This window comes from Phodopus roborovskii, unplaced genomic scaffold (genome assembly GCF_943737965.1).
Source record: "Phodopus roborovskii unplaced genomic scaffold, PHOROB, whole genome shotgun sequence".
NCBI lineage: Eukaryota > Metazoa > Chordata > Mammalia > Rodentia > Cricetidae > Phodopus > Phodopus roborovskii.
In genome coordinates, this window is record NW_026125281.1 from 31,785,001 (window position 1) to 31,802,318 (window position 17,318).

The following is a 17,318-nucleotide window of genomic DNA, read 5'->3' on the forward strand; positions in this document are numbered from 1 at the left end:
CATGTGTTGACCTCTTACCTAAGTCACAACCTTTCAGAATGTAAGGTTTAGTTTTACTTTCAGCTGTGAGTGATTTCCCATTGTGATTGGCTGGTTTATAGTCAATTTAGATAATTAATGCCAAATTACATTGTAATTCATGTAGAATTACAAATTAAAAGCTATATTAAGAGCAAATGAATTAATCAAAATTAATGATATTATGCTCACTTGTTTTAAAGTGTTAATAAGATAGGTTTTCCTAAAACATTTAAACTTAAGAATACCATCCATCACTACTTTAATTATCTGATTTCCTTGTGTGGCCAGAGAAGGTGGTGTGTGGGCATTTCCCAACAACAGGAATACACACTAGGAATATATATGTATATGTGTATACATATATATTCAGACTCCAGTGGGAAGGGCTTTTTTAGCTTGTCCTTGAATGTGATGTCAGTGCCTCTTATCAATACTGATGTGCAATTTTTTTTTATAAACAAATGGGGAGAATGTTAGACAATTCTGATACCTACCTTTACAAAACATAAAGGTCCTTTTAATTCTCCCTAAAAAGGATAATATTTCTGATTATGATTTTCCTACTCAGATATTAGGATTCATTTGCAGTACTTATTGTGGCACTCTCATAACACAGTGGAGGTGGCTGGATCAAGATGGAAATATCACCACAGAGGATGCACAACCCCACATTATGGGCACAAAGGGAAGCTAAGAATTCTCTCTCTCTCTCTATGGGTTCTTACTCTGACTGTGATCTCAGAATAGCCACTTTTCCAGGTATGTTGAGTCCAAATGTTCTCCTCCCTGCACAGCAGAGATGGAATACAGAGCTCATACATTCTAGCTAAGTACCCACCACTGATAGCTCTATAACCCAACCCAAATCTTGGTCTTTATTTTAAATTTTATCAAAAGCCACAGGAACAGGGTGAAGGAAGTAGCATATAAAGGTATTAGTATTAGATAACAAATGCCAAGGCCCTTTTAGACATCTCTAATATTTCCAAGCTTCTGGGACACTCAACAGAGATGCTTTGCTGCACTCCCTCAGAATGCCAGGACCGGGAAATCTCAATGGTCTGGCATGGCCAACGATCAGGAACTTCATAGCTACTCAAGAGGCCTGATATTGTAGAATAAGGGCACATGAGTTCATGTGTGTGGGAAAGAGACTAATACTTGTCAATACCAATAAACCAATATGTTCTATTTCTCTTAATCCCTGTATCTAAGCTGTCATCCACCTGTCAATTTCTGTCACATAAAAGTCTAAAGTTTCAATATACTGACCATTAAATGAAGATATAATGACTCATTATTTCCATTCCTTCCATACAGTTTCTAGTCCTAGGTAGAAACCACAGCCGACAGACTTCTCCCACAGTCTTCATTTCCACAGCAGAAATAATGGAACTCAGAGTTCTATTACTCTGCAGTTTCCTCTTAGAATATTCAGTAACTCCTCCTTACTGGCAATCTCCTTCTGCACTGCATTTCATCACTTCATATTCAGAAGAATGTAAGGTACTTCTTTGAGTATCTAGAATTCTCTATTTTTCCCTGGAAAGACCCTCAGCAGCACTTACCTTTACCACTTTTATCAGTGTCATTTTTCTGATGCTTCCTGCAAAGTTGTACAAGAGGCAGAAAGGAAAGCTGGCCAGACACTATAGTTACCTACAGCTGATTTCATTCATTATAGAATATGATTTGACATCACTGAAACTCATGCTTAAACTTTGGTTTTCTTACTAGTTAAAATTTGGGTAAAACTTGCCTCACCTACCATAACAAGTCTAAGGAGAGATTCAGATGAAATTATGTGTAAAAATTCATTAAAATATGAAGCTCTCCAGGCTTGTAAGAATTATTATTGTTGTTATTATTGATGGACTTCTGTGCCTGCCCTCAGGGTTTCTACCTCATATGAGCTTATGGTTGGGTTTTATTTTTAAATCCCTGATAACCCAGGTAGCAGCGCTATTACTGCAGGCCACCAATGCATAAGTAATATTCTCCAGTCATCTTTTTCCTTCTTATAGCAGCAACAAAAACATCAGTCTGGAAACAACATGAATCACAATGAAAATTAGAAGCAGAAAAACATAAATATGTCATATCTCATAAATCAACTTCTTGTTCTGTTGTGCTCAATTCTTTAAAAAAAAAAGGGAGGAAGGAAAAGAAAAATAAACCATTAACTCATGGGACCAACAGCACATGAATATAAGTAGGCTTTCTTGTAATTTCTGATAATCACCTACCCCTTACAGCTACTTGACAACACACTGCTCTGGTGCTGGGAATTAGCTGCAGTAAAGTTCCTCTGAAATGGTGGTGTCATGTGTCTCACAAAGGCATAAAGCCCAGACAATCAACAGCAAAGCCACTAGTCAAGCTACTGGGGATGAATACTCACTGAGAATTAGCAGCGTGTAGATCAGGAAGAATGACTAAATACACAGTTGCATCTTCAAGCACCAAGCCTGGAAACATTGGCACTACTCAGTGTCCAGCTGTGGGACCATAAAAGAAGAAGCACCCTCAGGGCTGCACTATTTGGGATGCAGAGGAGCTGCTGTTTATTTCTTTACTAACATTTAATAGAACATAGACGACTGTATGTGGCTAGGTGGAATGGTTAGCAGCTTCAGGAAGAAAATTGAGAAGTGGTGCAAATTTGATTAGCTTAGGGATTGGTGAATAAAAATACATATGAAAATCAATGTATGAATATACCCTGAAAATGTCTAGCTGGGAAAAAATATAGCAATATGATAATACTACAATTCATGTACGAGAATGAATGGACAAGGATGCAATGAAAGATTATACTTTGGGGGTAAAATTCTCAGTCCTCAGAATCTGATTCCATTTTGGTTTACCAAAATCCATGTGTTTGAAATGTGAACTCTATTTGAGGAATTTTTGGATTGTGTAGTCACACATGTACTCTGACTTGTTTGGCTAGGATAGTACCAGAGACCAGCAGATCTTTTCAAATCTGTATGAGCATGAACAGGAGTCAGAAATGAACAAGTCACTGGAGTAACAGCAAAAGGATGCTGGGTGGTGTGGAATGTCCAAATAATAGCACTTCATGTTCCCCAGAAGCCAGATCATTTCAACATACACCAAGTGACAAGCAGAAGCATCCATACCAGATCCAACTGCACTCAGGAAAGCAGGGCCATGATACAACAGGCAGTAAGAGTGCTCAATAGGATCTTGACACTGCAGCTTGCCAGGACCTCGTTGTCATGAATGAAAGAATGTGAGGCACATGTCATAGAAGACAGAAGGAGAATTAGCAAGATGACAGGCATGGGGCAGGAAGAGCAGCCATTCTCCTTGTACTGTGGACACTGCTACACAGAGAACCAGAATGGGCAAGAATTTCTTTTTCTTAAGTTTTTATTTCTTTATTACTAGAGATTGGACACAGAGCCCCATGAATAATAGCAGAAACTCTACAATTGTACTAACCCAAGTTTTCCAGTTTTGCTTAAAGTAAAGGAATAATATGCTGACTTTAGGCTACTGGCCAAAGTGAATAGAGTCCAAAAGTTAGAAGACATGGATTTACAGCTGTGTTCTGTAAATTTCCCATCATTGGTCCAAACGAACAAACAAACAAACAAACCCAAAACAGCAGTAAATGTTGAAGCATTCTCAAAACAGTGACTTACCGTGTAAATGAGAAGCATGGTGATGTATTGTTACCTGTTGCATTGTTTGAGGTCCTTACTTATCCCTGACTAGAAGGATATTTGGGTCATTTTATCCTAACAGATACAAGATGAAGCCTGTGAAAGTCATTCATGCCCTCCACATTCTGTGAAAGAGTAGTAGGTTTATCTTTTGGGATTACTTTTAAGGAAAATAATTAAACTGAAATGAAATGCATTGATGCTGTGTGCATATAAAAGCTGAAGAAGAGACCGTTAAGAAAACAAAAACAAAACAGTACTGCATTTAAGGCTGTTGACCACCCTAAACAATATGTAACTGACACTGCTAGAGACAGATTTCCAACAAAACAATACAAGGAACTGTGGGTTTTTAAGAGACAAAATTAATTTTCGATAACATGTTTCCTAAAATAAGTACAGCTTTATATAGGACCAGAAGTATATCTTACCATCCATTCAACTTTAATATGAAGGTACTACATTATTTATTGTCATTATTTATTATTTACAGGATGCAAGAGAACAACAGGACATGTACAATGTGAACACTGCAGACACAGCCTCTGCCTCTGGGAACATATATTCCCAGACAAATGTAAACAGGACTATGGCCAGCTTCAAAGAAGTTAAATATGAACCTTTTAGGAATAGGCAGAAAGTGCCTCTACCCCAATGTCAATAAAGGAAGGGATAAAAAGCACTATCACTAGAGAACATATAGGGAGTGTTAGTAAGTTATAAAATGAAAATAAAAGTTCTCCAAATGCAAAGATCACAATGAAATCAGTTTTTTTTTTTTTTTTGAGAAATAAGCACTCAGAATTTACCACAAATTCTGTTTTTAGGGGTTGTAATTCCTAATACTATGTCTAACAAATAAAACTTAATTTATTTCCCCAAGCTATCTTGATCCATTTTTTATTTCTACTATTTTAGAGATAAAGTCCTAATTCTAAGAGCTGTATTTATAGTTTAAAACAGCAAACATCCCTCCCATTGAGGGTAAGGCTTGGGGAGATTAATAGAGTTAGCAAACCTTTGTCCCATCCTCCATGTTCAGTGACCTCAGAGGTCACATATGCTCAGTCAGTCTATGTTGAGAAGAGAGACTGCATTCCTGGTTAGCACGTGAAGGATCTTGCACCATGCAGAACTTTTCCTATCAACTGTCCTATGGAATAGATTTGCCTTACTTTCCTTTTTTTATGTCTAGTTTCTTGAGTTCTTCTTATAAATTTGATATTGGTCTTCTATCAAATGAGACACTGATAAACAACTTTTCCCATTCTGTAGGCTGCAACTTTGTCTGGTTGCCAGTGTCTCCTGCCTTACAGAAACTTTTCAGTTTCATGGGGTCCCTTTCATTAACTGTTGATCTCAGTGCCTACACTATTGGTATTCTGTTCAGAAGATGGTCTCCTGATTTTATTATTTATTTATTTATTATTTTACATGTCGATCCCAGTTCCCTCTCCCTCCCTTTCTCTCTCCCTCCCTCTCACCCTTCCTCCCTCCTTCTTACCCTCTCTGCCCCCTCACATGCACCCTGACCACCCTCCCCTCCCATCCCCCCACCCCAATTCCACATGTAGTTCAATGCCATTCAGGTGGGGTCAAGTAAATCTGTCAAGTCATCTGAAGTAGGGACTTCTCTCACTTTCATCTAGGAAAATCCAGTATGTGGCTGAACAAGCAGGAAAGTATATCTTTCTGAGAAGAAAGAGATAGGCAGCCCTCCTGGAGGAAGGGCATGGGATTATTTCATTCCAAGGTGTTCTTTCTCTTATGTTTTTTTATCATACAATATATTTTGATCATAGTTATCCTTCCACCAACTCCCTACCCACCCAAGTCCACACCAGGTTTTTTGCTCTCTCTTATTAAAAAACAAACATGCTTCCATGTTTGGCTCATTTGCTTATTTGTTTAAAACCACATCTTTGACAATTATACATTGAGCATATTAAAAGTAGACAACATGGTGAACTGACACATACAAACAATTAGATTACTATAGTCTAATTAGTATATTCATTGTCATGTAGGGTATTCAGTCCTCAGAATTTGTGAAAGGTTTTGAACCTTCTAACCAGCAACTTCTTTGTTCAGATCTCTGCTTTAGGACTCATCAGGTTGAGTTCAGCAGAAGATATCCTACTGAAACAAATCTGGAGTTAGCACTATATGCTCTCACTGACCTGAGAGCAAAATCAAACTGAAACAGATTTGCCAGGTAATGCAGTGGGAGACCCCGAGCTCCTAGATCCTCTGTGCTCACTTGCTTGTTTTTGCCAGTTGTTTCTCTTCTTTCTTTGAAGCTAGTAGTTTGGTGGCTTTCATTTGAAACTTGAGAAACCATTCTCCTCTAAACACAAAACCAAATTGTTGAATGATACTGAGGAGAATTTCAAACAATATACATTTAAAGTCCTTTTAGGTCATAAAACATCTGACTGTCATTCAAATATCTGTTTCCTCTGAAAACACAATGAAGCTAACCAACAGACCAAGTTGAGATTGGCTAATGGAAGGAAAACTGTTTGGGACAGACTAAGAAATCCTATGCAAAAGAAGAGACTTAAAGTTTAATAAGATCAAGCGGTATGAGTATGGCAGTGAAAACCTTTAATTTGCAGATTCTGTAGCACAGACAAGCGGATTTGTGAGGTTAGGGCTATCCCCATCTGTAGAGTGAGTTCCAGGCCACCTGGGGATACATAACCTCTACCTCCACCCCACACATCAAATGGACAAAGAAAACACAGAAACAAGGAATAGTGTTGCAGAGATTTAGGATGCCATGGATCCACAAAATGTTTACTGCAAGTTGTAGCATACTTTATCAAAGGCAGGGACAGAAAAAGAAAAAGGTAAATAAATTAGTTTGTGCACTGGGAATAATCTAATGGTTCTTACGACAGGTCTTCAGAGCCAAACTGGTAAATAATGAAAAGTAGACCTTTCTCCAAAAAAGGGATTGGCCCCAATTACATTATCAGTATGTAGTGCAACAGCCACCTGGGTAAACTCATGCTTGTTGACTAAGTCTCACCTAAGCTATGTTGCACATATTAATCAAATGGCACTACTCTTCGTGTGTGTGTTTCCATTACCTGCCCTACTTTGTGCCAATTTCCTTTCTCTTCCTGAGCACCCCTTCTTCACTGTTCTTTAAGACATGGGATGGGGATTTGTCAAAGTCAATGAGCACTTTATTACAGTGAGAATGTTCTGTAATGAACAATTCAGCAATTTAATGAGATTCTGTAGATCTGTCTCCAGCCTGTCTGTCAAGTTTCACTCCTATAAAGCACCCTGACAGTAATCCTCTGGCAGACCCAATCTTTACCCTGGGCTGAATATTAGATTTTTCCATAGTATATTACATTAGTAGTATAACCTCATTGAAAAATGATGAACCTAACTCTACTTAAAGCATTATAGTTGGTCTGATTTGATTTTTCTCTATTGAGTATGAGGGAATTACTTATTTACTAAGACAAAGCAAAAACAATTTCTTATTGTCCACTGAATGCCTGAATTGACAATATTTGTGGGAGTCTTTTAATTCTTTTTTGGTGATCAAGTCTAAAAAACTATCTTCTTGCCTGCAGCAACCAGTTTCTAAAATTCTACTTCATAATGCTAGTAGCCTTTAGAGAGGAAATCATGATAGTTTCTAAGCAGACAGAATGGAATTGCCCCAGTATTCAGATATCTGTACATTATTGTGTCAATTTCTGGCAGTGCCTTCAACTATGCCACAATAACAGACAGATGCCACAAGAATGGGTGGCCTCAAATTTTAATCTTGGAGGAAAAAATTACAGAATCTAGTCTGTTTCTTTTTACTTTAATAAACTAAAAGATTTAGCTACCTCATACTCTGAGTTGGCCATAGTAAATCATGATGATTTATATGATAGGGGAGAGCTGTAGAGTATTGCAATCCCTGTCAGAATCACATTCTCACCAGCACTTTTAACCATTGTCTGAATAAACATTTGCAGGGATACTTGGGAAGCAGCAAGTATCTTCTTTTTAAATCAAGACTGTGGACTAGTGGAGAGATTTGGTTGGTATTGACAGACTTATATTTGAAGGTGGCTCTGCTCTGTAAACTGGAACCAAGTACAGAACCTTCTTCCTGATTGTCAGAAGATGGAGATGGAGATAACCTCTTGTGCTGATAAGCCAATTGTGTTTTAAATATCTGTGACCTGATTGGCCATTTTCTCTTACTATTTTCAATAAAAAGAAGTACAGCTGCTGATTACAGTTCAAAGAAGAAAGCCAGGTATCAGGAAAGTTATGCATCAGTAGTGTGGGGTATTTGATGACACATTTGACCAGTGATAAAACAAACAAGCAAAAATTAAACATAACTCCCTGAATATGCTTGGTATGATTGGAGCTAACCACCTTATCCACCAACAGAGCACTGAACTTTTCCTAGTATTATCCTGAAGGCACAGCATTCCAAGTATCAAAATGTGTAGACAGTACTGTAGAATGAGACAGACAGCGAAGGAAGAAGGAAGGAGGGGAAATGGGCTGTCTATCCCAAAGCCTTCAGGTGCAGTATTCAAGGACAGTCACTAGGGATGAGCAGGAGGATTTAAATGGAATAATCAACTTTCAAACAAAAAACATCCTCACTGTCCCCTAGACAAAACAATGACAGGATGTTAAAAGACTCTATAGTCAGGGGAAAGGAAGGGCTTTTGAAAGCTGTGGTGAATGCATAATGAACTAGAGAGGGAGATTTCCTTTTTCCCATTATAGTATAGGAAGAACTTTGCTTCATTTGAGGTCTAAACATCCATCTAATGCAGTAAGAAAATTTTTCTGAAAGTAAAGAGGCATAGGTTTGGTTTAGGGGTTGGGGGAACAATAGAGAGGGGAATAGTAAGGTACACATGAATTGATCTGAGAAATGGGAAAGGGGGAGGGGAGAAGAAGGAAGAAGATAAATTCAAAGGGAGGAGGGGGTAAAATAACCATAAGGATGCCAGAAAAAGTCATAAGGTATCATACTATTAGCTATCTGTCTTAAAAAACAATAATGCACACACACACACACACATATACATATATGTGTACATATATATGTATGTATGTATATATATATATATATATACACACACACATATACACATACATATATGTGTGTGTGTGTGTGTATGTATATAAAGTTTAAAAGAAATTTTCTCATCTGGGCTGACAAATACTCCCTCCAAGAGCCAAAGAATATCTAACAAAAGCCTTGATACCAGGCATAACAAGCCCTCTTTGGAGTGGTTGTTTCTATTGCCCTTGGTTTCCCCTAGATGTGGAAGGCTAAGGCCCCTAATGCTAAAAACATCATGCACTACAAACACAGAAACCAGATGCTACTCGGTAGGAACTGGTCTGAACACTTCCTCCTTAAGAATGAACTTTCATGGCACCAGAAGGCACTATGCATACTTCCAAAGGAAAGAAGCAACCAACAGTACTGCCCAGATATGATATTTATGAAACACACAATGACCCTCATGGTAAGTTAACCTTAAGGTACAGTTATGGGTACACATCTTGATAGTAACCAAGGATTCTCTGATTGGGTTTGAGATTCACTCAACAACAAGAAAATCATGCCTGGTACTAGAATCCAACCCAAGGCTAGTAAAGTCATGAATCTTGAAGGTGTACCTACACCACCACATTACTAAACCAACATAATCCCTAACTACACCATAAATATTTCTCCATATACCTACATATAAGTGTTTTCCTTAGCCCTCATCAAGGCTACTCCTCTTTACAAAATATGGAGATGACTAAAGAAAACCACAAGCAATCAAAATGTAGAGTTGGATATCCCAGTCTTGATGGGTACATCAACAAATATTCCTACGCTTAAGGGAACATTTTGGAAGAAGAGGCAGTAAGATTATAAGATCAGGAAGCTTTCGGTAAAATTATGTCTCCTAGTAACAACAGAAACTACACCCATAAAGTTTCATCAACATGACCATCCAAACAAGGATGACAATACATATTCCCAAGTGGAGGGAGGGGCCAACCCATAAGGCCTCAACCTTACAAAACAAACTATAGGCAATCAAGGAGTGCTGAGAGTAGGAGAAATAGTTTCCCCCAGGGAAGAACACACAACTGATTATCTGATACTAAATGGTAAGTTCTGAAACACACATACAAGTGACATTATACAGAGCAAGCAGATTGCATATGTACATATGTACACACACACACACATATATATATTTACATATATATGTATATATACATACATATATATATATATATGTAACAACAATTAATGGGGAAAAGACCATAGATTAGAAAGAACAAGGGGGTATATGGGAGGGGTTGGAGATGGGAAAGGGAAGGGAGAGATAATGTATTTACATTATAGTCTTAAAACATAAAAGAAACAATTTTCAAAAAAAACTCCCTAGACATGCACACTATGCTCTTAGAAATTTTTAGAAAGGATTCCAAGCCAAGTATTTTAAAAATCTGAAATAATTCTAGAGTACACCCGTGTTTGAACCTATGACCACTTGTATTAATTTACCTGTTAACCTTCATACTTCACCCAAACTAAAAACATTAAGTTAGCCAATTTTAAAACTCATTAATGAAAAAACAAAACAAAACAAAAAATAAAACTCATTAACGAATAAATTACCTACAAATTAGCTAAAAACTCAAACGAAAAAGTTTATTTGACTACTAACAGCTATTTCTAAGTTTTTCTCATTAAAATAATTTTTAAAAGAAATATTTATGAATGTTTTGCCTCAAAACCCCAAATTCCTTTTGATTAAATGGCTTAGATATGTATTAAATTGTTTCCAATGCATTCTTCTCATATTGAGCTTAAGAGATGTTTTTGGCTTCAAGAGAAAATCCCTCAGCTTTCCGACTTACCCAGGTTTGAGGAAGCCATAGTGCTGGCTGGCTTCATCCTGAGATGAGCTGCAGACTGGCAGCTGCCCACCAGTGACTTGCCCATTGAAGGAACAGGACAGCCAAGCTTCATCAAATAGTGGTTGTTGCACCTGAATCCTTCCCTTTCTAATCATGTCATGCCTTCCCAATGCCAGGCAGTGTGCCCTTACCTGCCAGATCTGCTCCTCACTCAAGGAGGTCAGGCGGTCACTCTTCAGCACCTCTTGAAGCAGGCAGTAGGGCAGTGTTAGAACATCCTCCGGGCGACTTTTCAGGAGCTCTGAGAGATGTTTCACTAGGAAATCAATCACTGCCTTCTCCAACAAAGTGAGGTGAAAGAGGTCAGCAAGTCTGTACAGATCCAAGTAATTAAAGCTATTTAGTTCCTGGGTGCCAAAAAACATAAAAACAAAGCAAAAAAGCCTCTTAGGAATACACATAGAATATTACATAATAGGTGTGTTGGGGGATGGGGCCAGTAATATTAAGACCATCCTCCTACCCCATCAATTATAAGATTTTAAGTTTTTATTCCCCCAGAACCCATATTCTTTTTAAAATAACTTTTTAATCTTTATTTTACATGCATTGGTGTTTTGTCTGCATGTATATCTGTATGAGAAATACCTTGGAACTGGAATTACAGACAGTTGTGAGCTGCCATGTGGGAGCTGAGAATCAAACCCTGGTCCTCTGGAAGAACAGTCTTAACTGCGGAGCCATCTCTCCAGCTCTAAACCCATATTCTTAAAGACAGCTTTCAAAGCTGATTTCCTGAAAGGGTATCCTGGATTTTGCTGGCTGAAATACCACTTTGCAACCTTTTGAAAGCATTTGGAAGTCTTTATCAGTAAAGACTTCAATGGCTATTCTTGGTTGTCAACTTGACTACATCTGGAATTAACTAAACATCTATGCTGCTGGACACGCCTGTGAGAAATTTATTTAATCTGAGGTTGGAAGAACTACCTTAAAATCTGGGCCATATCGTCTCATAGTAGCTAGCCTTCATGAAGAAGAAAGAAGCTTTTGCTTTTTGCCTGCTTGCCCTCACTCATTCTTCACCCTTAATTAGCATTAGAGTCCCCTTCTTCAGGATTCTGTGGTATACTGAAGACCAGCTGAGACATCCAGCCTCATGGAGGAAACAACTAATGAAATCTGGGTCTTCCCATTGGTAAACAGTCATTGTTGGATTTGTAAGTCATTCTAATAACACACACACACACACACACACACACACACACACACACACACACACACACACACAATCAGTTTCTCCTATCATCTAGAGAACACCAACTAATACAAGGACAACTGTGTGTTTTACCTTGTCTGTACTTTAGCTCTTTGTCTACTGGTAGTAATACAAGAACAATTAAATGGGGATTGAGGACTAAGCACAAGTGCAATGACACACTGATTTGCATTGTCCCTGAAACTTCAGCCTCAGTGTGTCTGTACATAAAACAGCCCATCCTGTCCTAATGGAACTGAAAGACAAATTTATGTAAATCTTAGCAAACCAGTTTATCTCACAGAAAAGACTCATATCTTAAGTACATATCAAACCAACCTAAATCATGGAACTTGTTTTGCTAGCCTTGAATATTCAGCATACCAGTGGCATTCCCTCTTACCTATCCCCAATGTTTCTGTATAGCCAGGACTCTAGGAAACTGTACCCCTAAAACTGCAGCCCCCAGGAACTCCTGTGAGTTCTAGGGGCTAGGGTGACACACACATCTGTTGACAGAAAGCTTGCCTATTAAAGTAGGATAAGGATAACAGTGTGTTAGAGTCTCCCCATTCTTACAGCTGGTGTGAGTTCATGTGTGTAACAGCCCTGTCATGTCCAGCAAATACTGTGTCCCTGTGGAAATCTTCCTGCAGCTCAGGCTCTTACAACATCTCTCCACCTCTGCCATGCCAGTCATGTAGCTTTAAAAGAGGTGTGTGATACAGATGTCCAGTTATGGTTCTCTGTGTTAATTGAAATTTACTTCAAAAATAAACTTCTTTGACAAAACTACTCTAACATGGTAGGGCCAGGAAGCAGACCCTAACTATAAGATTCTTGATTCTTGACAGGTCTATTTGCCATCAATGTTTAAAGGACTAAATGCTTATCTTCAAAATGCTGTTTATCAAAACAGATGACTACTGAAGTCCATTACAATGCCAACATCTGAGGATTTACTCATACTTTTCACTCAAAATAGCCTGGCTTCTTACTCACATTTTATCAAAGAAATACAACAGTTACAGGACTAGTTTTCAAGTGTACTTAGTCTTCAAAGTTTACTTCTTAGGATTTGTAAGGAAAGGCTGGCAGGAGAGGATAGGACAGTCTAGTGTGCACTTCAGGACATGTTTGTGGGATGGAGTACATCTTGGGATAAGTTTATCTAATTTGAGACCCTGGGAAATAATTTGGTGCCCCACAGTATCACCCTGCTATTCTTCCGTAGCCTGCTGTTCAACTACCGCAGGGATGGCAGGATTCTGATTCAGTGGCCAGGATCATGGCTTGAAGAGGAGAGCAGCAGGAGCAGAACCACCTACAGGGCAAATGTGATGGGCATGGAGCAAGTGAAGAAAGCACAAACTGGATATGGAAAGGCAATTGCATACACTTCACCAGGGGTCTTTCTATCTTTGTATGCCCATTCCGGGTTTCCTCCAGTTGAGTGGTTTCCACCACTTAAAAGCAGTCCACTTCAAAAGTACAGATTATCCAAAAACTTATCTTAATGAGGGGTTTTAAATAACTGTCCTTTTCTCTTTTCATTTAATTTTTACACAATATAATTTGATGTTTTCCCCTTACTCCTCCTAGATCCTTCCCATCTCCCTACTCAACCAATTCATGTTCATCTTTGTCTCTCATCTCCCTCCCTCCCCCTCTCTAAATAAGAAAACCAATTTTGTTATTTATTTTTATTTTCTTTTATTTAAGCATATGTGTAGTTTGCACATGTATATGAATGTTTACCTGTGTTGCACATGTATGTTTGTGGCTGAGTGTATATACAGGTGTGTATACATATGGAGGCTCAAAATTAATGTTGGGAATCATCCTGCGTCACACTTCCATCTTATTCACCAAAGCAGTTCTCTCCCGATGAAAGCCTCAACTTACCAATATGCCTAGTCTCCCCAATCGGCTTGCTCTGAGATCCCAGCTGGGATTACAGACAGGCTGCTACATCCACCTGACATTTATATGGGTTCTAGAAATTGAAACTCCAGTCAGCACTCATGTTTCTCTAGAGAGCACTTCACCACTAAGTCTCCCCAGTCCCTTTGAAGATTTTTCACATATGTATATATGGGCATTATATGTGCATGTTCATGTGGGTGTATTCATGAATGTGTGCACAAGCACATGGGTGTGCATTTATGTGTGTGCTTGTGAAGGCTAGAAGCTCACCTTACATGTTTTATTTGATCTGTCTCCTTCTTGTTTTCTGAGATAGGGTTTTCGCTGCACCTGGAACTCATCAGTGTGGAAAGACTGGCCAGCCACTGAGTTCTAGGGATCCACCTGTCTTCCATACAACACTGGAGTTAAAGATATGGGCTGCCATGCCCAGTGTTCATCTGGGTGCTGAGAATACAAACTCAGGCCCTCAGTCTTGCGTAGTAAGCACATTATAGCTGAGCCATCTTCTCACCCACACTGTGTTTCCTTAAAGCTAATTATTTAATTTCAGGACTGTACTAATGAAAAAATGTGAAAAAAATGAAGGCTACTCACACCTGTCTGTATGAGCGAAACTATAATTTTGAGATAAAAGGTGCTCTGAGCTCCATCTTTTCATTGTTCCTTAAAAACAATGTCCCCAAATCTCCAGTGCTTTCTAGATTCTGTTGACCTCGTCATACATAACTTGCATCTCTGTAGTTCAACTGTGTGCAGTGGAAGGTTGAAGGGAATGGGAAACCCATCTCCCTGAGACCATGATGCCATAGCACACACCCCTCCTTATTGGGACACACAGGATTTGAGCTTCCAGGAAAACCACAAATAAATTTATTGTGTAGAGATGATCACTATTAGTGCACACACATATACACACACACACACACAGAACCACCATCAGTCATCAGTGTGTGTATACACATACACACACACACACACACACACACACACACACACACACACACACTTATATTCTAGTTTTATAAAAAAAAATTGTTCATGTGTCAAGGCTAACACCCCAGACACAGAGGCAACTCAGGACAGTAGGGATGGATAGGTCCCCATAGTCATGCAGATGGGGTACTACTAATAAGAAATGTAGGCCATCACCAGACTGCCACTACTCACCATTTACAATGAAAAAAATCCAACCAACTGAAAAGCATTTCCCACAACTGGGCTCATGCAAAGTACAGGGCATATTGGAGCTTGTCAGAGCAGGACCAGGAAAATATAAAAACCCAAGGTGGCTTTGTATCTAGAAACTGAAGTTCATCACTGTGGGGAATAGAGGAAGATATAAATGTGTGAAGTCCTGAGTGATTATGTATTCTTGACATGAGGCAGCCACAGCAAAGACCTTAGCTTTAGACCTATGGGAAAATGGCAATACCATTTCAGGATATCAAAGCCTTCCTTTTGACCATAAGAAGAAGTTGACAGCATATGTGGAAAATGTCCACCATAGGTCTCTCCCCCTGGGTGTTTACAGCCTGCAAGCTGCTTCCCTTATAAGGACTGCTCCTACTGAAATTAACAAACCCTGCCACCTCGATCACATTGTATGCCCTGACTCCTTGTTTATCTATATTAATAAGCATGTTTCCCTGTCCAACTGTAGGGGACAACCTCAGCTCTCGGTTCACTTGTATATAATAAGCATACTAAGCTTCTGCTATATGTGATGGTTTCTCAGGCAGATAACCCCGACTACCAGACTCCAGCTTTGCTGTGGGTCTGTGCATTTCTGTGTTGGTGATTTCACCAATTCCTCACCTCACCAGACAGGTCTGTCCCTGGGGCCATGCTGAGAGGGGCACATCATTGAGGCATGAAGGTCAAAGTGAAGAATAGAACCTCTCTAGATATCCAATACTTGAAATAAAGTACACCAGTACATTAGGGAAGAAAGAAGATGAATAAAAAGAAGAACAAAGAATTGAGTGATGAATTTATAACTTAATGATTCTATAACTTATATTCCTATCCAAGCCATTTTCCTTAGCCCAGAATCCATTTTCTCATCAGCTCTAAGAGGGCAACTCTGAGCTATCAATCCCACAGTCGATTGTACTAACATGTCCAAACTCAACATCTTTCCTGTAAACTTGCTTCTTCTCTATATTCTTTTTCTTAACAATTTTAATTTTATTTATGTGTATGAAAGTCTATGCACGGCATCATGCAGTGCCTCCAGAAGAGGATGTGGGATACTAAAACTAGGCTTATAACTGAACCCAGGTACTCTACAAGAGCACAAGTACTTGTAACTGCTAAATCAAGTCTCAGCTCTTCTCTGCCTTCTTTTGGAGAATGCTAACATTTAGATTTCTGAATGAGGAACCCACAAACTGACCTATATTCTTCTCTCATATCTAGTTAATTGCCCAATTCTATCTGTTCTTCCTCATTACCATTTCTTTTATGTTCCTTATCATATCTTCTCTGGACTTCTGGAACTGTTAAAAATTACCATTCCTGCCTCAAGTATCAAATTCTCAATTCTCTCTTTATGTAAGAATCTGACTATTGCATGAACTATTTAAAACTTGGTAACATATATAATATACACATATCATACACACACACACACACACACACACACACACACGAACACCAAAGTATAAGACATGTTTAGGGGTTGTCTGGAAGGAGTGGGGAGGTAGAGTTAGAGTTGGGTAGCTTATTATACATTGTATTCATGTATGAAATTGTCAAAGAATAAATAAATGACACATTAAAACAATAATATACTTAGACATATACTTGATAACAAGTGACAAAGGCAATATAAGTAAAACTATGGGACATAAATACAAATTTAAATACACATCTCTTATGCTTAGGTGAGAATTCAACATTTGCAATATCAGTTCTTCCTAATTTACCACCTAAATACAAATCAAATTAAAAATACCACCAAAAATAGAGGATGTTTGACCTTAGCCCTACAACACATAAATTTCAGCAGAAAGTAGCCAGAACTAAAGTTCATGTCCATAAATCCCTTGGGCCCTATTACTCTCTAACAACTGTCTCATAGTTTCTTTTTTTATATATAAGAAAAACTTTTAAATAAAATTGTAAAGTTCAACAACAGACTTCAATTTGTTTACAGAAAAAAAAAAAAGAAGAAAAAACAAAAAACCTCAAGATACTGCACTGTCTTCCATAACTTAGATCCTGCAAAGCAGCATCACTATGCAGACTGGCTTGGCTCCAGCTGTGAGAGCCCGCTACATATTCACAACAAAGGTGCTGTAATACACTGCATCCAAAGACAGGAAAGCACCAGCTCTTGTAGAGTGCAGTCTTCTGGAAGATCTGTCTGTCAGTCATCTGTCATCTATTGCCTTTCCCTTATAAATAAATGAAAAACTATAACTGAGGTAAGTACTACAAAGGATAGATCATGAGGATGAGTGGTGATAGTAGGGTTTGGAATGAAAAGTTACTAA

The 17,318-nt window shown here is 38.5% G+C and overlaps 1 protein-coding gene across 3 annotated transcripts in view; it reads right to left on the reverse strand.

The window, feature by feature from the left end:
• The window catches only part of Klhl32 (kelch like family member 32), a 164,052-nt gene that overhangs the window by 52,407 nt on the left and 94,327 nt on the right, over positions 1–17,318 (reverse strand). For 2 of the 3 annotated variants that reach the window (XM_051198614.1, XM_051198607.1), the window contains one exon: positions 10,826–11,041. The exons of the other annotated variant lie outside the window; for it this stretch is intronic. In XM_051198614.1, coding sequence (XP_051054571.1) covers positions 10,826–11,041 — 216 coding nt within the window. The remainder of the gene's footprint in view (positions 1–10,825; positions 11,042–17,318) is intronic. 3 annotated transcript variants of the gene reach the window in all.